The 24052-nt window shown below is 46.7% G+C and overlaps 2 protein-coding genes across 6 annotated transcripts in view; one reads left to right on the plus strand and one right to left on the minus strand.

Moving 5' to 3' along the window:
* The window catches only part of TTC1 (tetratricopeptide repeat domain 1), a 32204-nt gene extending 19191 nt beyond the window's left edge, over positions 1 to 13013 (plus strand). Inside the window, exons 3-9 of one of the 3 annotated variants that reach the window (XM_037057421.1) lie at positions 333 to 393; positions 1807 to 1919; positions 4739 to 4775; positions 6776 to 6924; positions 7816 to 7870; positions 12413 to 12546; positions 12637 to 13013. In XM_037057421.1, coding sequence (XP_036913316.1) covers positions 333 to 393; positions 1807 to 1919; positions 4739 to 4775; positions 6776 to 6924; positions 7816 to 7870; positions 12413 to 12546 — 549 coding nt within the window. In that variant the 3' untranslated portion in view covers positions 12637 to 13013. Of the gene's footprint in view, positions 1 to 332; positions 394 to 1806; positions 1920 to 4738; positions 4776 to 6775; positions 6925 to 7815; positions 7871 to 8337; positions 8393 to 12412 lie in introns of all 3 variants that reach the window. The other 2 variants (XM_037058191.1, XM_037056787.1) reach the window with 2 other exon arrangements.
* A 7778-nt stretch (positions 13014 to 20791) lies between these two features.
* Positions 20792 to 24052, minus strand: part of PWWP2A (PWWP domain containing 2A) — a 34244-nt gene continuing 30983 nt past the window's right edge. For all 3 annotated transcript variants that reach the window (XM_037059948.1, XM_037063415.1, XM_037061301.1), the window contains one exon: positions 20792 to 22607. Coding sequence is in view for 2 of the 3 variants with exons in the window: in XM_037063415.1 (XP_036919310.1) it covers positions 22594 to 22607 (14 nt within the window). In the remaining variant the exon portion in view is untranslated. The remainder of the gene's footprint in view (positions 22608 to 24052) is intronic.

Raw genomic sequence — 24052 nt, forward strand, 5'->3', positions numbered from 1 at the left:
TTTGAATTTACAGTGGCATGTGTACCAGTGGGTATATTGTTTAGTTTCAGTTTGAGTAAATAGAAATTAAATACCTGAATTACCATTTGTGCAAACGATAGTGGCATAGGAAATCCAGGTTTCCTGTTCTAAACACAATCACGAATGCAGTAGATGATTAGCCAGGTGACTGCGTTTTTCTCTGTATCTGTTAGAGATTTAGAAAGAACTAACCCAGTTCTGAAAAGTCAAGTTGCTACCTATTAAATAGCCCGATGTGTAAAGAAAGCTGACCTTTTCATTCACTTAAAATAGTACTGTGACAAGTTACGTGATTCTCTGGTCTCTCTTAGAAAAGGAGAGAAGAAAGCACTAGCCTGAAGGAGGAAGGAAATGAGCAGTTTAAGAAAGGAGGTAAGAGGACTCTTTCCGAACTGATGTCTGCTCGTCTTGGCTCCTTGTTCTTTTGCAGAGTCTGAGGAAACCCCAAAGAGCGTTTGGAATCAACTACCAAATAAACTGCCCACAATACAGCACTGCTTCCCCAGCCCTTGGGATTTTGTTTTTCACCAGGTTCACATTGTTCTCAGCCGACGGGAACCAGCGAGCTTGTGTCTCTTGGCCTGGGCGCAGTTCTTCTTTTCTGTAAACCACTGTCTGTAAATCCCGAAGTGGGGAGGGAGAGCTCTGCAGCTGTTGCTCTGGAAAAGTCCGGCCGGGAATGGTAAAAGGCTCTTTGCTGCATTGCTGTGAAAGCGGCGCCCCATCCCCGCTTTGTAGCAGCGGTGTAAAACCCAGCCCGACGGCTCCAGCGGGGCCTTGGGAGGAATTTCATTTGTACCCGGGGGCTCCTCGTGGGCCTTTATCGTTGGTGCTTTAAAGAGTCTCGTCTTGTCCTTCTGGGTTTCCCACCTGTACTTAGGAATGCCATATTTTGTTGTGTATGGTGGGTGGTTTTTGGCCAAAATTTTTGAGGGAAAGTAAGGATGTGCATTATACGTGTCTAGTACTAATTCCGTATCTATATAAATGTTTTTAATTATTTTATTTATGCTTATGTGTTAAAAGTGTAACTCTAGAAAGTAATAAAAATGTATGTTCACAATAAATGCTAAAATTCCTTTATAATACAAAAAAAAGGTATCTAAATGTAAATAAATAAATAATTGAATTAAAATTAAAACAAAAAATTTTTTCCTGAAAGTTTGGGCTAAAAATATGGATGTACATTATACATGGCAAAATATGGTAAGCTGGGTTCATTCTGTTAATTCAGGGGAACGGTTTAATCTCCTAGTAGCCTTCCTCATGTCATAAAGTGTAGATGCTAAGAACCTAGGAGTAGTGATGTTTTCCCCGGTCACTTTTGGGTTTAAATTTTTTTTCTTACATCCTGGTTTAGCAGTCATTACTTCTTTTGTTCTAAGAGAACTGAATGCTTCTCACGTTGGAAACATAACTCTTTGCATTTTAGTACTAAGTATTTCTAACCTGGGAAGATGTCAGTAGGCAGTTTTCCTTCAGGACCCTGGCCGTCATTCTGTGTGTATCAGTGAATATATACATTTATCACCACTTGCTCTTTCAAGGTCTTTAGTCAACAGGCCGTTGATTTCAGACTTCCGTCTCTTTCATCTGTCCAGTGTCCAAATCCCCTCTCAAAACTCCTTACTAAATTGACAAGTTAAATGGAAGCTGCACATTTAGAGTGTTCTTTTGGTGTCCTCTGTGCAGTGAGTGGAAGGCTGTGCACTCTGAGATCCTCTGGAGTGTGGTAATGTTGGGAATAAAATCATAATGACCTCTCACCTTTGACCTTACCCTCAGATTACATAGAAGCTGAAAATTCTTACACTCGTGCCCTTCAGATGTGCCCATCCTGCTTCCAGAAGGACAGGTCCATTCTGTTCTCAAATAGAGCTGCTGCAAGGATGAAACAGGTATGTAACTTGGGCCTTTTTTTAAACACGCACGTGAACTTGCAGTGTTTTCCTAGGGTAGCCTCTCCCTGAAAACCAGCGTGTTGGTGCCTCCTTTTTCCTGCCCATATATGTCTCTGCTGTAAAGGACACAGGAAAGACAGAAATGTATTTTGAAAAACTGGAGTCGGGTTGCTGTTAACATTCTTCATGAAAGTGGCTGCATGAACACTTTCATGGCAAGAAGGCTGGCAAAGTTTCTGCCAGACCAGGCAGGTTACCGAAGCCAAGGCCCTAGTGGTGCACTGCCTAGGACAGCTCCACAGCTCATGCTGGGCCTCTGGGATTCTAGACAAAGACCCGGAGGGAAACACTGATTAAAATCTGGATTCCAAGATGCGTGTTCTCTGGTTTTTCTGTTGAAAGTATGGACGTGGGAAGAAAGGTCCACTGGTTGGGTGGGAGGTGCCCCTAAATGCAAAGTGGGTCTGGGGAAGTTCAGAAGCGTTTTGCCTTTCTATCGGATTGAGCACCTGCTGAAGCAGGGTGAATGCAGACAAGTAGGGAAGAGTGTAGTTACACCTGTTTTGTACTGTGTTGCTATTAAAAGTGGGGTCTCTAGTTGATGTGTCTGATCTATTTAGTCAACACAGTTAATTACGCTGGATTGGAGTGATGAGAGTTTGGGGGGAAATGCACTTGTTTAACTATGGCTACTGTGTCCAAAGTGCAAAAGGTAGCTTATTCAGCGTGCCTCAAGCAGCCACGAAGGCGAGTCCTAGGTTGGGTGGAGTGGTTTTGTGTCCGTTTGTTTAGATAAAGCATCTGTATCACTTTCTCTTTGGTGTGGCCTGAAATTCTCTAGTGCCAGGACCAGAGTCTCTCTGGATAGCCAGGTCTGGAGGGAAAAAGGGGGGCGGGGACTGGTGTTTGAAGGCATGGGCGTGCAGGTGGGTTTTTTAAACCTGAGCTTGTATGTCTGATTATTGGATTTAGTCCCCAAAGTGAAGTATTTGGGGAGCGATTCATGTGTCACTGGAGAAGAAATAATTCTAGAGTATATAAACAGACATCATGTATTAGGGGTAATAAAACAATTAAGTTTACTTTAAACAATACTTGTTAATATATTCTACCATCAATCAGAATTCACACCTCACAGTTTTTACACTTAGCTTGGGAAATTCTCATCTCTTGCTTTTGCTTCTTGGAGACATCTTGCCGCGTACTCAGACTGGAAATTATCATTGCTACATGAAATCAAGGACACCTTCAATGTCAGAAAAAATGCACCCTACCCATCTGGCTCCTGGGACTTGGGGTTCTTTGTTCCACAGGCGCCGAGTTACTGATATCACTAGGGCTGGCCTAGCGTGATGGACAGGCGCTTGAGTCAGGGCAGTGCGTGTGGTCCCTGACACGCCTGAGGGGAGCCCAGGACGGAGTTGCTCTGTGACCATTTCCTTTGACAGAGGTTAGCTTTGCTAGTGGAGCGAGTGGTGGTTATTTGCTTTTTTAAGTTGCACTCTTTCATATTTTTAAGAAGATTCTAAAGTTAGACACTTGAAAACTTCCAGAATTCATGCATTCTAACAATTTAAGGACCAATTGTGAGTTTATTCACAGAGGTAATACCACTAGAGCAGACATATGCATAAATGTAAAGGTTCACTCCTAGTTCAGAAACTGTAACATAAGGGTTTTGAGTGTTAGCTGTATAGAAAGCTAATAAATTGGGGAAATACTGACTTACACAAAGTTATAAATTTCTTTACTACAATACTTATTAGAGCTATTAATGTGTGAATTGCTATGATGAACATCGGAAGAGATACAGTGTTTCCCAGACTACTCAGGAGCCTTCTGTGTTTATTTTGGTAAGATACACATGACATAAAATTGACCGTTTTAACCATTTTAATAGTATACAATATAATGCCAGTAAATACATTTATAAATCTTGTGCCACCATCACCATCTGGTTTCAGAACTTTCTCATGGCCCCAAAAGGACACCCTGCACCAGTTCAGCATTCACTCCCCATCCTGGAACTGTTTCTGATTAAATCTTAAAATTCTGTTTGGCACGACACGTTGCTCTAAAATATTCTGCGAAATGTTTCGTATCTGCTGCAGGAGCCATTACAGAAGTATTGGACACTTATCTGAGCTAACGTTTCTGTGATAGTGGAGAACGCTGATTGGGGGGAAACAGGCGTGTCAGAGCGGGAAGAATTAAATGGCAGGTTTGAGTCAGCTGGAACTGGCATGGAATCGAGTTCTTTGGACGTCTAGTGTTCTTTCTGCGGCGCCCCGCCTTCTGGATCCATCAGGTTAGACCAGGGAGGCGGTGGTGTAGTTTCGTTTCATCCATGGATGAATTAAGGCTTGTAACTGTGCGACAGGCACACTGTGCTGCTGTAGATGTGCCGTCTGTGTGCTCTCTGGAAGATAGCGCTTTGGGTCAGCTCGTCAAAGAGGGGGCGGTAATGAGTTCAGTTGTTCGTGTACCAGTCATCTGTCCGCTCACTGATGAAATTTTCTTAGCGTCAGCATTCTGGCACAGAGCATCTCGCAGATCTGACAGATCATGACAGTGATCTTGAAAGACACTTCAAGGAGAAGCTACTTGAATATTGTGTTGGCAGAAAACTTTGAGGTCAGAACTGTCACCATGTTTGAATTTTAGCTTGGAAGTTGCGTGTTTTTGTGTGATTTATTTGAGGAGAATTCCGCATCTTTGCAAGCAGTTAATAATGATGGGCCCATATCATTGAGCTTTGGGCCATTATGTCAGAACTAGGCTGACACATATTAATGTTAGATTTTTTTTTTTTTTAGGACAAGAAAGAGATGGCCATCAGTGACTGCAGCAAAGGTACAGCTTTTTGGTCTTGTTACATGTTTATATCCAAGAGCATCACCTCAGCTAAGCCAACCAAGAGGCACTCAGTCAGGTATCCCCTTCCTCTGAGGCCTTTAAAGCAGAAGCTTTCTGCCCTGGCTGGTGTGGCGCAGTGGATTGAGCGCCAGCCTGCAAATCAAAAGGTTGCCAGTTCGATTCCCAGTCAGGGCACGTAGTTGGGTTACAGGCCAGGTCCCCAGTTGAAGGCGTGCAAGAGGCAACCGATTGCACACACCGATGATTCTCTTCCTCTTTTTCTCCCGCCCTTCCCCTCTCTCTAAAAAAAGAAGAAAAAAAAACTTAAACAGGAAGAAACTTTCTGGTTTAGCCCTTCTTAGAGGGATTATGTAGTAGTCATATTAGGGTAAGTGTCTTTTCAGAGGGATACTTCACCAGTTTTTCTGTCTTACAAATGTATAAATGTATGTGAAGGAAACTTCAAAACTGCTTTGGTGGCCAAATCTGATGGAACAGAATTTACCTCCTGTTGGGTCCAAATTACTTTACTGTGAAACCGAAGATCTTAGCTGCCGTGAGGGCATCTGGATCTGTGTTTGGGGGGTCAGTTCTGTTAGGGAGTTTGTACCCTGCTCAGATGTAACAACTCTTCCACGCCAGCTTCCCGTCATTTTAATGACCCTTTCAGGTTCCACACACTGAATCCAGACTTGGCTGTCCGACACCTGAGTTCTCTCTGGGTCTTTTCATCCCACCAACAATACGGAGACAGCCAGACTTAGGGTCACTGTTGTTCGTTTGGGTTTCAAAAGTGTCTTGATGGGACAGGTAGTTTTTCTTGCCTTTCTAACCAGCTTGGTGTAGAGAGCACATGTAATCACTTTTCCTTGCATCCTACTACATACTCAATGAGTTTTTCTAGCTAATTATTACTTTTTGTAATTTGTATTTTTTGTTTTCCTTTCTTTGGATAATAATTTGAGAGATAGGGTTAGAAAGAACCTTATGTTGTCTAGTCAAACCTTTCTATGAACCACAGGTTCCCTTTTCTATTACTTTCTTTACATTAGTTTGTCACCCTCTCTGCAGGGGCTCTCTTTTCTTTATATCTGGTGCTGATTCATAGTATCTGAGTGAAATCATTAATACATTAGGATCTAGCCAACTACTTCTGGTCTGATACTCTCTTGGCCTGAAGCTAATTCTGAACATACTGTTTCATTTGGAAGACGGTGCTCAACTGTCATCTGGATGTGTAGGTTTGAAAAGTTCAATTTTCCTATTTCCTTTCTCTTATAAGCAAATGGTGAGACAATGCCTGGTGAGCTTGATTAGCAGGGCCTGGTGTCCACTAGGAAACGGTTTGTTTCCAGCTCTAGCCCGAAGTGTAGCAGCCTTGTCAGGGAAATAGGAGGAGGGGGAGGAGAGTGTTTTCCAGATGTGTGCTCGGATCTGGTTGAACCAGTGTCCGTGTGCTTGTACATAGTCACTGGGCAACATGCACGGTAGTGTAGGCAGAGCACACTGACACTGGCGTGGTGTGGTGTGTGTGTGGCGGACCTCACCCCACCCCAGCGCACTCACAGCCCCACTCAGGCCAGAAACCTTCTCGGCAGGGCACTTCACATCATCTTTCTGGGGTCACGTCAGAGTTCATTACCACTAGTCATGGGACAATGTTTAACGCCTCTCACCTGAGGGTTTTCAGCCTTGGTAGTAAAGAAACTTGAGCCCTGGCCAGGTAGCTCTGTTGGTTGGAGCATCATCCTGATACGCCAAGGTTGCAGGTTCAGTCCCTGGTCAGGGCACATGCAAGAATCACCCAGTGACTGCATAACTAAGTGGAACAACAGATCGATCTTTCTCTCCTTCTCTTCCTTGCTCTCTCTTTCTCAAAATCAATCAGTTAAAAAACTTTTTTCTTTTTCTTTTTTTTTTGAAGAAAAGAAACTTGATATAGCTGAGTATGTATAGGCCCTTTTCCTCCGTAGTAACAGCGATCTCTTCGGTTTCAGCCATTCAGTTAAACCCCAGCTACATCAGGGCCCTCTTGCGGAGGGCGGAGTTGTACGAGAACACTGACAAGCTCGACGAAGCCCTGGAGGACTATAAATCCGTACTAGAGAAAGACCCGTCAGTACACCAAGCAAGAGAAGCTTGTATGGTAAACCTCATTTTTTTTCTTTTGCTCAGTGTTGCTACACAGCGAAGTTTAAATAATCCTTTGGGACACAACTGCATTCCATTTCTATACTTTTGAGGAGCTAGGAGCTGGTCGAAATATCTGAGCACCCTGGCTGGTGTGGCTCAGTGGGTTGGTTGTTTTGAAGGGATGTGGGTTCGATTTCAGGTCAGGGCACATACCTGGGTGTGGGTTCGATCCCCCATCCGGGCACGTGCAGGAGGTTTCACGATAAATTAGATCATATAAAGAAAAGACTTCAAGTTAAAAATATAAATGAGCAAAAAAACTAAAAATATAAGCCCTGGCTGGTGTAGTTCAGTGGATTGAGCGCGGGACTGCGAGCCAGACGATCGCGGTTCGATTCCCAGTCAGGGCACATGCCTGGGTTGCAGGCCAGTTCCCAGCAGGGGACTCACGGAAGGCAACCATACATTGATATTCCTATACCTCTCTCCTTCCCTTCCCCTCTAAAGATAAATAAACAAAATCTTTTAAAATTAAAAAAAAACTAAAAATATAAGTACCACCCAAACTTCACCTCCTAAGTATACATTATACATACTACTGCAAACTTCTGGTAGGTTTTTTTTTCCCCCGAGTGTTTTTGTATATGTATTTATTTACCAGATTTTTAATGGAGGTTTTCTCGATCCACCGTTGCCAAGATCTAGGCAGAGAGCAGTGAACGAAACAAAACTCCTGCCTTCCTGTACCTTGCCCACAAACAAATGCTCGGCTTTTCTGTAACATCACATGTCTTGCTTATCCTTATCTCACTTTCACATTAGTGTTTAATGTTTTTCAAATTCAGAATAAGCTCGGGGATTTGGGGGGCTTTTGCCAACGCCTGTTTCCCCTCTACCTCCTCAGAGATTACCTAAGCAGATCGAAGAACGGAATGAAAGGCTGAAGGAAGAGATGCTAGGTGAGTTTGCTTCCCTTCCTCCCTCTTGACGCCAGGCAGCCGAGAGCAGGGTGGGAACCCCAGTGCTTCCCTTCGCAGGAGGCCAGCACAGCAGTCTGAGACGACTTCCTGGCTCTTGGCCTGTCGCGGGCAGCAGTTCTGGGGGGCGGCGCATTCTTAGCTGTTTTCATTCCAGATGGACCGCTGTGGTGTACAGGGGGGTGTCAGCATTTCAAAGCCAGGCTGCCATTTTATTTTTCTTGGAAAATGTCCCTGCCTTCAAGATGCAAACCCAGTTCATTTGCAGCCTGGGTGCCAGCAACCTGCGTCTCTCGTCATGAGCGTCTTGCAGACAGCTGAGTGTCTGCACTGAGTAAACAGCATCAGGTTCTCAGCCCACCGGGATACGGTCAGGACAAAACGGTGCCGCNTAAGCTCAGGGATTTGGGGGGCTTTTGCCAACGCCTGTTTCCCCTCTTCCCCCTCAGAGATTACCTAAGCAGATCGAAGAACGGAATGAAAGGCTGAAGGAAGAGATGCTAGGTGAGTTTGCTTCCCTTCCTCCCTCTTGACGCCGGGCAGCCGAGAGCAGGGTGGGAACCCCAGTGCTTCCCTTCGCGGGAGGCCAGCACAGCAGTCTGAGACGACTTCCTGGCTCTTGGCCTGTCGCGGGCAGCAGTTCTGGGGGGCGGCGCATTCTTAGCTGTTTTCATTCCAGATGGACCGCTGTGGTGTACAGGGGGGTGTCAGCATTTCAAAGCCAGGCTGCCATTTTATTTTTCTTGGAAAATGTCCCTGCCTTCAAGATGCAAACCCAGTTCAGTTGCAGCCTGGGTGCCAGCAACCTGCGTCTCTCGTCATGAGCGTCTTGCAGACAGCTGAGTGTCTGCACTGAGTAAACAGCATCAGGTTCTCAGCCCACCGGGATACGGTCAGGACAAAACGGTGCCGCGTCAGACCCAAGGGCAGCGCTGTTTGGGAAATGCATGGACTCGGAGAGGGCAGGAAGCAGGAGTGAGCAGGGAGGGAAAGGGCCGTGGGTGGAAGGCAGGGCAAACAGATTTTTGGTCGATGGTTTAGTTAGTTCTCTCACTTGCCAAAGCAGGTAGTCAGAATAGTTAGACAACCCCTGTCCTGAACAGTGCTTGACTAAGGGGAGTTACAGTTCCTGACCAGAGACCTGCCCAGAATGTTCTGCTTAAAGCCTGTCTGGTACTTCCCTGCTCAAGGTTGGCTCTGGGGTCTTCCTCGTGGATATTTTCCAAATCTGCGTGTGAGTTACATTTAATGTATTGTAGTCACATGGGCCTGAAGGATAAATTATGTACAGTAAATTGAGCCTGGCCATTTATGACCTTGGGGCATCGTGTCCAGAGAACGAGAACCAATTTTCCAGTGGCTTGCTCCGACAGCAGAGCCGGCCGTGGGGAGGCCGTGAACCTAGACAGTCCGCAGCCCCCGCTCTGCTGGCTGGACTCGGACCGCAAGGAGAGCTGCTCCAGACTTGGACAACTTCTAGAGCCTTCCCCAGGTTTTTCCCCCAAAGGCTCTTGCCCTAATTTTCATATTTAAACTTTACTCTGTGAGCAAAAGAAATTATTTTGGAGCTACTCTCGTCAAAGAGCGAAAAGAGCATTTTCTCTCCTATTCTAATTATGATGCTTTATTTTAGCCACAAAAGAATAAGTATTTGCATTTAGCTGAGCTGGACGTCGTGCTAAAAGAGCTACTTCCTGAAGACGGCCATGGGCATGGAGCGGACGCCTGGGCACTGGTCTCAGGTGTCCTCACTGTCTCTGAGCCAGAAGGAAACCATAAGGGGTGGGTGCAGACTGAATCCTTCTGCGTTGTCAGTTCCAGTTGGAACCAAAACTCATCAGTCCCTGTCACTGTAGATTCTAATGAGCTGAGGCTTCCTGTCTTGTGGCTTTGGGTTTTCCATATATTCCCTTCATGTGAAATATGCACAGTGAATTCATTCTGTCAGTTGCTTCTGTAATGAAATATCTCATCAGACTTAAACAACTTAAGTTGCTTGGTAAGTAACATGTCAGTTCGTTGTTACACAGTAATACTATGAATGGCTAGGCTCTTTTATTCTTTGTGACTATAAGGACTGTGAGTTGCCCACGTAGGAGAGCCTGGGGGGCAGGAGCCGCTCCCCACACGAGCTTTTGGCCGCCCTTCCCTCCCTGTTGTGGGTGGTGGGCCGCGGTTCCTGTGCCATCTGGTCTGGCGGGGGCAGGCACTCTGAGTGCAGGACGACGTCACTTCCCGAGAAGAGGAGCAGGTTGTTTGCAGTGGATACATGATGTTTAGTGCTTGTTTTCTGTGGGAACGATGGCTTCTGCTGGGGGACTGGCAGCGAAAAATTTAAAAAACTGCTTGGTGTCAATGGTCAGTTTATGAAATTATGTGATTATTTAAGAAAAGGAGCTTTTATTTAGATTTGTTTGATAATCTTTGACATGCTCGTTCCTTTCTCTCTATAACTTCACTTCCTTCCTGTTAGAAAGAAGACCTGTGCTCCCCACCCTTGGGTGGCACACGCTTGCCCGTCCCCTCCTAGCCTGTCGGTTACGAGCACCATGAGGAGTGGGGACCAGAGCCGGCAGTCTCAGTGCTGCAGGCCTTGCCGAGCACAGCAGGGCCACGCTGGCCTCAGCTCTGAGGAAAGCAGTCAGCGGCTGAGGGTTCTCGTTGGTCTTTTCCTCCGGGAGGCTTGGCCATGGCCCTGAGAGCAGGGAGTGTCGGGTTTGAGAGGACCTGAGGGCGTGTGGTCCGTGTGATGAGCTTCGAGCAGGTGCCTGGACGGAGCAGCTCAGGAGGCTCGGGTTCTTCGCTTTGTTTTGAGCAGCTGGTGGTCCTGGTGACCGACGCCGTTACTGGTCTTTGCTCTCATCTAGCCATCTTCACATTTTGTTAAATAATAGAACTTTGTTTTTAAAAAATTGTGTATGAGCCCTGGCCGCTCAGTTGTTTGGGAATCGTCCCACAAACCAAAAGGTCTCGGGTTTGATCTCCGGTCAGGGGACATGCCTGGGTTGCAGGTTCAGTCCCCAGGTGGGGCGCGTGCAGAAGGCAGCCAGTCCGTGTTTCTCGCTCACACGAGTGCATCTCTCCCCTCCCTCCCTTCCTCTCTGTAAAGTCAAAATTAAATTTTAAAAAAATCGTATGTGAAACCATTAGAAAACAAGAAGTATTTTATCTGTATAAATTGAAATGTATGTCATTTATAATGACATAGGTAAATAGATAGTAAAACATTTCAAAGGAAAGCTGATGGGACATTTTCAGGAGAGCTGCGTGGGGGAAGGCGCACCCCCTGTGGGGCAGGCTCTGTCCACAGGAAGGGGCGAGGGGGCCGATTGCTGGGCAGCCCCATGGGACACCAGGCACTGAGCTGACAGGGGTCTCTGAACAAGTTGGGATTACAAATGACAGGGTGGTAGGATGAGGCTTTTGTCACCATCATTTGCAAATTGTTTTATCCTGTGTCTTGGCCCAGCCATGAAATCCTCAAACAAGTGGAATTGCTGAGATTCTGTAAGTTATTGGTTCTTCTCAGATCTTCTGTTGCCTCGGTGTGTTGGACCGTGGGGAAGAGACAAAGCCATCTGCCTTCTCCAAAAGTAACTCAGGCTTCCTTTCGTGTCATTGTTAGAGGGGCGCTCCTCCCAAGCCCTGTACCTTTCGTAACTAGAAAGAGCTGTTTTCAATTAGTTTTTAATACCAGCCTTCTGATCAAGGTCCCACTCAGCAACAAAGCAAGTTATCTTTCGAAGATGCTTCTCAAAATACAGTGCCCAGACCAGCCTCACTTGAGAGCTTGTCCAAAAAGACACATTTCCAGCCCGCTGAACCAGAAATGGGGGTAGCGCCCAGCACTGTGTTGTAACCCCCGGGTGTTTCTGACGCGCACGCCGAGTTTGTCCAGCAGTGGTGCAGGCGCCAAAAGCAGAGCAGGGCGTGGCCACAGCCGTGAGGCGAGGAGTGGCTGGTGGTCGGCAGCTCTGCCCTGAGGGCTCCCTGCTGGGCAGAAGCAGGCGTGCCACTGAGAGTTTTATCTTTCCCTCCTTGGGCTGTGGCTGCAGCAGAGAAAAAATAGAAAGTAGACCCATCATCGAAGGACACGGGCTCTGGGGTGTGCGCCGGCCAGATCACCTGCTGCTGAGCAGAATTAGGGAATTAGTCAGCGAGTGGCCGCTGCTGTGTCATAGGGAACAGACTCGGAGGGACCTCTGTCCTCACTGCCAGGCAGCAAGCAGGGCTTTGGCAGGGTGCCTTCGTTCTCCAGGGAGCAGCAGGTGATCTGGCCACAAGCCCTGCTCTCCTGGGATCCAGCCGGGCCCCTCACACTCATCGGCACAAGCACGGGCTCCGGGCTGGACAGCAGTGAAGTGACCGCACTCCCGAGGGGAAGTGGAGAGGAAGTGGTGGCATCATTTGAAAAGCAGGAGCTTCTGTAACCACCAGGGGCCACTCCATATTCTGTAATCAGATAGGAAGACACGCTTCTGTCCATTCCCCGTATTGACTTGAGTTTCTGCTTTTACCTTGCAGGTAAACTAAAAGATCTTGGGAACTTGGTTCTCCGACCTTTTGGACTCTCCACAGAAAATTTCCAGATCAAACAGGATTCCTCTACTGGCTCCTACTCCATCAATTTTGTTCAAAATCCAAATAACAACAGATAACAAACATAACAGTAGCTTTTAAAGCCAGCTGGTACATTGTGTGTGGCTTGCTGGCAGCTGCCGTGTTTACCTTCTAAAAGCATCTTATCTCAAAGATAGGCTCTCCAGTGCAGCCCGGCTCCCTCCCCCGGTCACTATCTGGGGGAACCACACTTCCTTGTGTGATGAGCCTCATTTGATTTCCGTTTTAATCGGTGTCTGCGCAGCTGCCGTCCTGGGTTCTGGCTGGCCTTTGTTGTGTCCAGGATGAAGCCTGTGGAGGCTGCCCCCCGAGCCTCACGAACCTGCGAGCCCGGACCCAGTCTCTCCTGGACCGAGCAGTCCTGCTTGCTGGTCAGAGACTGCGCAGAAGGGGTGGATGGGGCCCTGCCTGCTGCCCCCGCTCCCTCGTCACGCGCGCTGCCCAGGCTGCCCTGCGTGGGCTCCTGATTCTCTCTGTGGTAATAAATGCTTCTGTGATGGTCTGAGCTGGGTTGTGAACTTTGTCCCCCTAACAACAGCTGAGGTGGAAGTTCCCCGGCCCTGGGGGCAGCGCCCCTGAGTGCCACCGGGTTCCACAACTCTGCCCAAAGTCTGAGTCCCCACCGTGAAGATGACCTGGAAGAGTTGACCGTTCTGCCACTTACCAAACTCAGAAACCACCTCGCAAGCTTTGGGCCTCTCCAGGTCCGCGCAGAGACTTGTTAAGTCATTTTTATTTTGACCAAGCATCTAGCTTAATGATTCCAACTTAAAATAGCTTCATTCAGGAGTGGTGATATGTGAACCCAGAACAAAGCCTTTTTTAACATAGTTTTTTTATTTTTAATTTATTTTTTTGAGAGACACCGATTTTTATGTCCGGCTTATTTTGTGTGTTCGTTTCTTGATTCTTGTATGTATCAGAGGTCGAGCCTGCAACCTTAGCCTATCAGGGCCACGCTGTAACCACTGGAACTACCCAGCCAGGGCCCCAAACTGCACAAACCCAGGGGTTTAAGAGGGAGGTGGCGGTTTGTATTCACTAACCGATGCTGGTAAGCAGCTCTCAGCTGTTCTGGTTTGATCTCAAAGGGCAGTGACTGCAGGCCTCCTCCCAGAAACGCAGTGCGGGCATGGTCTTGTGAGTGCGGAGCCGTAGCCCCACCCCCCAGCTAAGGGTCGTGCAGGTTCTGTGACCTGCAGTTCGAGTCCCTTAGTCTGTGTTGGTGTGTGGTGGCGAAGTGAAGTGCAGTGTTGACTCTGATTTGCTAAATAAGCTTGTCTCCCAGATTGAGGTAGATTTTTCGTAGAGTTTACTAGGGGAGAAGGAAAATGAACATGGTTAATGTTGGTTTGCTTTCTTTATGATAAGTCTGACACCTGATTTTCCCAGAAAGGTGTATGTGAGAAGTCCCACGTGTTGTGCAGGAATCTCGGGTGGAAGCCGTGGGGCCTGCCGCTGACCATGACCGTGACCGTGAGTGTCCCCGAGCAGCCAAGCTCGGCCAGAGCAGTCCTTGGAGCACACGGTCTCGGTACCGCATCCCACTCAGTATTTGCAGAGCATTTAGGCTCCTGAGCATTACAGCTGTTGACATTTACCACCTTAGAAATTGAAACAGAAATATTTCTTAAATATCTAGTTAATTCCTTTAATTCCTTCTCCACAGAAATACTTCTTAAATATTTAGTTAATGCCTTTAAAAGGAATACATTTCAAGTTAATATAAATATTTTTAGAAAAATAGCCAAAGCAAAAACACATTTTAGTAAGAGTGACATTTTACATTTTTGCAAATCTTTTCAACGTGAGCCTTGACAGATTCTCGTGTCAGCATCTGTACTGTTTGTCACAATATGTCGTGTAGTCTGGAAAACTACTGCACACTGATGACAGGAGGACTGAAAAAAGCAAATAATCCCCTAGTGGTGCTGCGAATACATTATGAAATGGGCTATATTTTGAGAACCTATGGTTAGATTATGACTTGAGGTTAATGGCTGCCACCCAGCAAACGTTGGGACTGAGGGTCCGGAAAGGGTGAGCTCCAAGGAGTAGGAGCTGGGCTTGTGTGCCTGGAAAGAGCCGTCCTTACGGTCCCGGCCATCCTGCAGGGTGGGAAAGCGCTGCTTCTCAGGCCCCCTCTGCTCTCCTGTCCTCCCCTCTCCCGCCCTTCCCACCACCCTCCTTAAATCTTACAGGATGCCAAGCAAGGCCCACGTTCAATTCTTACAGTGAGTGGGCCCTGTAAGGCCCCTGGGAAGGAAAGAAATGGAATCTAGGTGTGAGTTTACTGAAGCCAAGAAGTTTTTATCTGCCACTGTTGCTTTTCTGCTTCTGAAATCTGGAAGAATAGTAGAGATTCACACTTTTCGAACATTTGACAATAGATAAACCTTGCGGCGGTTGAAGAGTAGGTGTCAGTGTAAGGGAGGAAGGTGGCCTGTATTTGCCTACTGTTGCTGAGGAGTATGATTTCAAGTTCTGCGATGCCTTTCTCCAAAAAAAGTATGCCAAAATTTACTTTGAAGGTAATCACAGTGTGACATTGTATATATTCCTATTCCACCAACATTACAGTGGACCAAAATAATTCTGGATCTCTTTCTAGAATATTTCTGAAGACTCAAAACTTTTTTGGGGGGAGGGGGGGTGTAATATGGCTCTTCCCTGTCTCCATGGAGTGTAGGTAGACCAAGAGCTCCTAGAAGGCAAGGGCCCTGTTTATATTTGAGACAGCACCAACACCTGCTGCTCCCTGGAAACGTAGTAAATCGGTATGAAAGGACGTTCCTCAAGAAGTCACCATGTGAACCATAGCTATCCAAGTCTTCCAGTTCCATGCTTTCTTAGCACCTGTGTTTTCAAATGTGTCCTTTGCTACTACTTGTTATCTCAAGATAAGTAGAAACTAGTCATCTTTCTCGAAATTTTCAGATCCAGCAAGTGATTCAGATGTCAGCATAGAAGTTTATGTGCTGTTTTTCCTTCTGAAGAATGGGGTGGGAAGCGGTGGGAAGCAGTGAAAGGCAGCCCTGCCGTCTTCGCAGTCAGGGCCAGTGGATTGATCTGTGACTCCGGGCACCGCCCCGAATGGCCTCAGCACCTTGCTCAGGGTTCCAGTTACCTTTTTGCGGTAGAGGTCCTTCCAGTGGGTGTGCTGGCCACTTTGGACGGCTCAGCTAGGATTTCTCAAGTGAACCCTATAAAGAGTCAAGTAAGCCTATTGTGTGTAGCCATGTAGAATGTGCTCAGATGCTGAACACTGAACTTGGCTTCTGTGGTTTTTGTAACTGAGAGAGAACATTGATTTGTTATTCTGCTTGCTTATGTGTCAATCATTGGCTGATTCTTGTATGTGCCCTGACCAGGGATCTAACCCACCACCTTTTAACCGGATGATACCGTAACCGACTGAACTACCCTACAAGGTCTTTTCTGGTTTTTTTAATTGTCATGTTTGCATCTTGGATATTTGCAAGGATTTGTCTTGAGGCTTTCAGAAATCCCCAACTTGTCCTCTGGTTTCAGCTTCCCACTTTCTCCCACATTTGCATTGCACCTTGGACGGTCCACTGTCCCCTAGCCACCTCTTGCACTCGTGGCTCTCCCATTCACTGGAGCCTCTGCACGGAGCCTACCCAGGGAGTTGGGACTATTGCCACAACAAGGTCATAGCCAGCGGTGGTTTTTCTGTACACATCACAGATCTGAGCTGTGGTTAAATTCTGTTCTTTAAATCCAGCCTCTTTTCTAAGAACTCTTGACTTTTCACGGGTTTCCCTTCCACCAAAAGCAGCAAGGCTGGGTTTTTCTATTCTCGTGCCCTGTGACTCACCCCACACTCCCTACCTCCTTACAAGTTATTGTGCTTATAGGGAGAGAGACTTCCTGCACCAGGCGGAGATGTGGAGGCTGCGGAGTGGCTGGACCTGCTAGCTTATGGCCCGAACACTGCAGCCCAGGCCTGCATCTGGGCTTCAGTACAAAGACAGGACCTCACACTTCAGACCTCAGAGTTGCTCAGGTATGGTCAAGGCACAAATGTTTGCTTAATCCATAAATGACAGGCATATTTTCGACAACATCTTGTGTAGCTGAAGGTAGGGAACCGCTTTTGGAAATGCTGCTAGGCCTGGAGATTGTTTCTGGTGCCCCTCCGGTCTTGGAGCTGGCCTCTGGACCCCTGCCAAAACACGTTTCATAAGGCGTCAAGCTGGGTTCCAGACTGAGTAAGAAAGAGCAGATGCATCTTACTGTCTGAACAGGATCCTGGGATGGGAAGCAGGTGACAGGTGTTAAACGTCAGCCCGACTGTAAACATATTTGCCAAGGTCGCCTGATGCCCAAAGCTAGGCAGACCTGCAAGTCTCGTCTTTTACAAACTGGCTTAGCAAAACCGAGCTGTTGAGGGGCAGGCTCTGGTAGGAGGGAAACCAAGGAAAATGGAGACAGCCATAGAAGTTAACAACAGCTTTTCTCTCTTTAGGAAAGATCTTTGAAGGGAAAGGTCCAGTAACCCTCCAAGACCAGGTGCACATCTGAGGCACTGCACAGGACAGGAGAAACCCGAGTTAAGCCCGTCTCCACTCCTTCATTACCTTCAGCTCACCGCTGAGATAAGGGGGAAGCCTGAGCTGCAGGAGCTCAGTCTCACAGATGACTGCCATTCATGTGCTGTGACCACTGTCCTCACTGCCCGGCCTCATCCCTCCCTTTCTTCTTCAGGCGTTGAGCTCTAACGCTCCTGTCGGTGCTTACTGTGTACTTGGCACCCACTCCCACCTTAGAAGTATCTCCTTGGGTCTGGGTCACCTTCAGTGAGACGCCCCTTTCAGCGTGTCCCCCTCAGTCCTGTGCTAGTCAGACTGAGTCCTTCTGCCATGTGGATTTCCTTTAAAAAAGAAAGTATGTGCGTGTTGTACCAGGAGTAGCTAGAAAATCTGTTCCTTCAGGGAACTGCACAATTGAAGCTGTACAGGGAAAGGAGGGGAGCGTTTCCAACCACTTCCTGTGTCCTGCAGAGAGCTGCCCTGAGGCCCCCTCCAGACTGAGTCCACTAATGCTCCCCAGAATGAGAACGGTTTCCTTGCTACCAGCCTGAGAGGTGTGGCTAAAAGCACTGCAGAGCATCAGAACCGCGTACAGATCAGTGAGGCTGCCCTCGTACTTCAGAGCATCAACAATTTCAACCTCCCTGACTCTTACATTGGTGATTGCTGAAGTGAGGGATGAGTACATAGGATTCGCTATTCTAGTGTACTGAAGACCATTCAGTTTTCTTCTAATTTTCTAACCCTCTGAGGTCTGCCAGCTAGGAATAAGCTCCATCACACAGCCGTGACGCTCCATCAGCCAGAACTAGAACAGGACTCCCTACCTTCCTTTTCCTCAAGGGGGCCCACTGCTCACAGTCTGTGGCTGAATCGGTCCCAACAACTAGTTTCTGGCTTGCTGAAAAACATGGCCTACTCCGGTGGGAACCCATCAGGCACTGGGGCTCCCAAGCGGTCAAGAATCACAACAGATGGGAAGGGAAACAACCCAAAGGCTGGCCAAGAAGCTCAGTCCCAGCTGTGAGGTGCTGGATCTGAAGGTACTGTAACCTCAATGTCCCTCTGGGGGGCTCTGTGCCAGACACCCCACCTGCACTCACCAGGCAGATGCCTTGGCACGGAGGTGCCTCCAACTCCCCAAACACAGAAAGCCACAAATGTACACGTCTTCAAGCACACCAGAGTGAAGTCCTCGGGGAGGCCAGGGGATGGAGTGAGCTGAGGGGAGCTGTGTGCATTTGAGAGGATGGAGGCTTTGGTGGGCTCACCCTGACACTTGGTCTTGAGTACACGAGACTGTTTTGTAGGGAGGCGTTAATGGCCCCCAAGTAGGATGTACTGTTTGCAACTTTTACCTGGAAGGAAAGGTCTGATGGTTTCTTAGGGCTGCTGCGGGACATTGGATTCTGCCATTGGCAGAGCTGGCATCAGAGGCTGGATTTACAGCCTCAGCTTGTCTACAATAGCTCTTCCAGGCCATCATTTCCCCCAGATGGTAAAGCAGCTGCGTTTGCATGTGTGAGGACCACCCCTACTGTCCCCTGTACGGTGGTCTTGTGTCTACTGAAGCCTCTTCTAGGACTGTGACACATCAGGACCCCTCTACCTTGTCACGTGGGATACTGTGCCTTCTTGAGAGCACAGGTTTCTGCTTTAGACTCAGAATCCACAGGAGTTAAGGCCTGAGCTTTAGAGAATTCAGAAACGAGATTATCAAAGATTTCACTCAAGGGGCATATCAAAATCCCCGTCTCCTGCGTTTTGGGTCTTGGCTAAGTAGGAGCTGAAGGGCTCGCCGAGCAAGACCCCTTTTCCACACCCCATCTTGGCCTGTGCTGCCCATGCACGACTTCTGTCGGGAAGGTCACTGACAGAACTGAGGTAAGAGCTCATGTCTCTGCTTTAGACTAACGTGGTTATTCGTACAGAAGCACCTTCCTTTGAATATATCACCAACTCGCCTTCCCTCCTTCACGTCAGAAGCTTCCACTTGCGTGCCTCACAGGGGAATGAGGAAAGAGCTAATCCCCAAAGTATTCTTAACACTTAGGGTCAATGACCTAGTCACTTCCTTCCTCTGGCACAGTATTCTTGAACCTTCTTTCATCCCAGATTCGTTACCTTATTGAAATCCAAGCAAAGGAGTTGTTAGGCATGAAATTTCATAAGCAGAGATTTAGCAGGACCCTCATCAATGGAGAAAATATGCTTAAAAAACACTATGCTCTATTCAAAGCACCAAGGGAAGCATCATCACTGAAAAGAGACATGAGCTCAGATATGAAAGCAGCAAAACAGCCCCTGCCTGCAGTGCGTGTTTGCAGTGACGGCCCCACCTCGCCCAGGGCGGTGCTGGCGCAGCCCAGGCTCGACTCCAGGACAGGAATCTGAGTCTGCTTATCTGAAGAGGGTGCCAGAAAGACCCTCAGTGTATCCAAGGGTTTCATCCCTCGTTCCCTGTTTCCTGGAGGAGTTGTGTCTATACACGCACTGGCACACGTATAGGACACCATCAGCTACTGGGGGATGAGAGGGACAGTCTCATCTGGGCCTAAAAATAATGAGCTCACCTCCCCTGGTCCTCTCTACCTCCCTTATCAATAGTGGAAAACCTGAGGAAGAAAAGACATTACCAGAGCCAGATTCCAGTGGCCTCCTTTGTACACTCCTTAGATAGGCTGAAATGGGAGAATGTTTGATTATTAAAGACTCCATGTGCACTCCGGAACAGCAGGCAGCCTTCCAAAGGACTGCTTTACACAAACGGGGGGAGGGGCTTAGGTTAACAGGCTTTTTCCTAACAACTGAGTATTTCTGGTCAAATACTTGCCCTCCCTTTCACCTTTCATATTGCATACACTGGGCTTTTTTTTTTTTTTTAAGATTTTATTTATTCCTTTTTAGAGGGGAAAGGAAGGAGAGAAGTAGCAATGTATGGTTGCCTCTCGTGAGTCCCCCGCTGAGAACTGGCCCGCAACCCAGGCATGTGCCCTGACTGGGAATCGAACCACGATCCTGTGGTTCACAGGCCCGCGCTCAATCCACTGAGCTACACCAGCCAGGGCTGCATATGCTGGGCTTTTAAAGAAGCAACCATTTATCCATAAAGACAGGACTCCTTAAAATTGAAACAAAACCCCCACAAGTAGATGCTTATTTACTCACACCCAACCCTGAAGGGCGTGCTGGCTCCGTGAGAAAGCAGTCCTGTTTGTGCAAGGGTCTCACAACCCAGCCTTGGTGGCTAAGGACCTACAGGTTCTGCACAGGAAGCAATGCCACTCAAAACACTCTAAAGGACAACTAGTGGTTGGATTTTAATAAGTTAAAAAAATAACCTTTAAAACCTAACTCCTAAAATACAGTCTTTAGGTAACTAAATTTTTAAAAATATCAAGACTTTATTGGATAAATGTTACACAACATTCTTTAACATTTATTTCAGCATACTTTAGATGAAAAACGGTTTTTGTCATTCAAGTCTACAAAATGAAATAGGCTTCTGAAGAGTTGAAATACAGACAAAGGTAGCATGAAGCAAAGCTTAAATATTAAGCAACTAAAGCAATGAAAGTGAAACAGCAACATGGTATATCTAGATTTTAAATACCACTAAGTTTCATTTTTTTAAAAATGAAAATCTGGTTTATAACAAAACACCCTTGCGAACTTGTCATGAGAAAAAATTAGGTATTTAAAACCTGATCTCAATTCTTTTGCCTTTACCTTACTTCTTGGTCATTCCCATCACTCGGAACGAGTAACCCTAAACCTTAACTGAAACTCCTGCCAAAGACGCCCACCCTGACTCGGGCGTCTGGCAGGTCAGCCAGGACGGCCAGGCCTGCGCCCCGAGGCCGTGGGGGTCGCACTCTCAGACTCCCTCCCTGCTGGCGTAGTTCCTGAGTGGGCTTCTCCACAGGTGTGCTGACTTCGTGATAAATGCTTTCCCAAAAAGACAGTTTTAGAAAGCCAACAAAACTTTTAATTACTTACAGTGTAATCAGGATTTGCATTAAACTCACCAAAGCAGAACTGCCTACCTTTTCCTCTTGATTTGTACAACAAATCCTTGGTCAGGTATATTAAATGTTCTGAAACTCTCACCCAGACCTTGTACTAAGCCTGAGTGTGGAGCCAAGTGAATCCAAACGTGTCTAGTGAGAGTATATGGAAAGTTTAAACATTTAAGCCAAATGCTCAGTTAATCTGTTACGTAGCTTCAAATGATTTGTTTTTTGGCATTTTCCCTTTTTTTATATTAAGTAATCAATAAGGATTATCTTTCTGGTTTAAAAAATAAATCAAGTATTGCCACTAAAAAACTTGTTTTATTATTATTAAAAGTACGGCACCATCAAATATAAAATGCCTTAAAAATGTAGTACTAACAGGTCAATCTGGTTTCTCATTGTTTTCTCCACTCAATAAAAAAGAAAACTTTCTTTTTAAATATGTAGTTTCCAAAGATAAAAACATTACAGTCTCCATTACTGACATGCTCTGTTCATGAAAAGCCCGACACCGTCTTCACAGGTCTGTTCCTGCTGCTTATTCCCCGGGCCAAGGCCCACCTGACACCTATAAGAATTTCCTGCACTGAGATGGAAGGAGGGCTCTCTGTAGAGAGAAGCCCACATCACAATTCAGATTTGTCACCATTTCTGACCGAGATAAAATTAGTGATGGTAGGAAAATAAAAGCCATTCCAACTCAGTGTGGATTTAAAAACTAGCTCTCAGAGTAAACATTTTCACTCCAAGGTCGACACTAGCCTATCTACTTTGACTCAGAATTTAAAAGTATGTAATTATGAAAATGTGCACAGAATGTTAAAATACTGGTGTCAAATAAATACATCTTAACATGTTCTAACAAGCAAACATATATTCAAGGTAATACAGCCCTGCTTTATCAAAGAAAGAAAAGATCCAAATTTTCAGGGTGAGGTGGGGGTACCTTGCCATCCTTTCAGTACAAAGTCAAACCTTTCCTGTTGTCTCCACTTGGCACCCTGAGGGGAGCAGCGGCCTCAGCACATGTGACGACTGCGGTGTCACAGGCGAGCCGTTTCAGAAATGCCTCTGCTCATATCTGAACCGAGTAACGTAAACCTTGGAGAAAGCAGAGTTTTAGTATGAAAGAGAATCACCATCTCTACCATCATCCCATGCCTTTCGGGCCTGTCCGAACTATCCTGGTAAGAACCTCCTAATCAAAAGAAGACGGCGATTCTTCACACATAAAATTCAAATGAGTTCTTTGCGTATTTCACATCACTCTTCTCATCTCATGCATAATTTATTGCAATAGTTTCTATTTTAGAAAATATTCCCCTAATACCTTTTCTTCGGTTTAATATAGCACCATTTGCAGGTGCCCCTTGAGAGACCGTGGGTTCCGACCACTGCCTGAACATTTCGCTTCTTAGTGCAGCTTTAGAAGTCTGAGTCCCCCCATTTCCCTCGGTGCTGGTGTCCTGGCGTCCTCCATGTCGCTGTGGGACGGGTGCGTGAGCCCGGCGGCCTGCTAATGCCTTTGTGCTGCAACAGACGAAAAGGGAGGTAAGTCCAAGTAATTCTGTGAGAAAAGTGATGTCCTTGTTGAAATTAAGCCCTGTAGAGATTGTGGGATCACACCTTTCTTTTAAATCAGATGAACTTTATGACTTTTTTTTTAAACCACTTACTGCCAACTCGAAACCAGCAGAAGCAATCATTTTTTCTGAAGCATATCGGGACAAATGTCAACACAATTGTCATCTTCACATAATCAATCTGTACTTGAAGACTTCTAATGAAGGGAATTTCAGCTTTGTTCTTCCCACTGCCATTTCACAGGCTACAAGACTAAGTCTGGGAGTCAGCCTAGCTGCTGTGGGCTGCTAGGAAGTTCCAGCAGCCTTCCTTTAGCATAGGCTACCTACAGGTGGGTAAAAAGCAAATTTACCCACAAAACCTGGCTATATAAAACTCGACTGCAGATCACCCTGCACACGTGCAGAGAGCATGAAAGAGGAAGGTGGGGTGGACTCCCCAGAGGAAGGCACAGCGCGTCCGAAGGCATCCAGGGCACCCTGTGCTGCTGGAGGCCCGCTTCTGCGCGCCGGTTACACTGAGCACAACCTTCCCCGTCAACACGCACACGGCAGCAGGGGCGCTCTGGAACAGACCTCCTACAGAAACTCTGAACAGAACATTCAGAAAGGACAAGGCTTATGGGAATTACTGCCAAATGGCATGAATAGAGTGCCTACTGTTCTGACTTCCCTTTATTACCAAAAAGTAGCGAGAACCCCATTGAAACCCTCTACAATCCCTGGGAACCCAAGTAACAATAAGTATTTGAATACTGAAAAGAGGTGATCCAGTAAAGAGAACAACAGTGAGGGGTTTTTTGGTCAGATGTATTTTTAAACCAAAGATAGGGCATTCTCAGTGGAGTGACAAATACAGAATGCAAAACGGAAGAAAGAAAAGCCATCGCCACCCTTCCCAGTATTCGCAATGGCATCTTTTCTTTACCTGAACTCTTTTTCTAGGTTTACTTCCAACTGCTCACGGGCCTCACTTACTGGACCGAGGCCTATAAATACATTTCACATGGTGTTCCACCACATTCCTTCTCAAGCTATGAAGGTCAATGTTAGCCATAATGCAGCACGTCGGAGTGGAAGGGGAATGCAGTCCTGGCTTCTGAAGGACCAGAATGATTAACACTTTTAAAATTTGACATTCAGCTAAGGAAGTTTTTCTTTTCTAAAGCTACTATACTAAAATTTAGACTCAGAACTTTGGTAATAAGCCCTGGCTGGTGTAGCTCAGTGGACTGAGCGTAGGCCTGCAAACCAAAGGATTGCAGTTCGATTCCCAGTCAGGGCACATGCCTGGGTTGCAGGCCAGTGCCCATACATTGATGCGCAAGAGGTAACCATACATTTCTCTTCCTCTCTCCTTCCCTTCCCCTCTAAAGATAAATAAATAAAATA

The sequence above is a fragment of the Sturnira hondurensis genome, unplaced genomic scaffold, assembly GCF_014824575.4.
Source record: "Sturnira hondurensis isolate 20B ecotype Veracruz unplaced genomic scaffold, ASM1482457v3 Scaffold0000022, whole genome shotgun sequence".
Taxonomy (NCBI): domain Eukaryota; kingdom Metazoa; phylum Chordata; class Mammalia; order Chiroptera; family Phyllostomidae; genus Sturnira; species Sturnira hondurensis.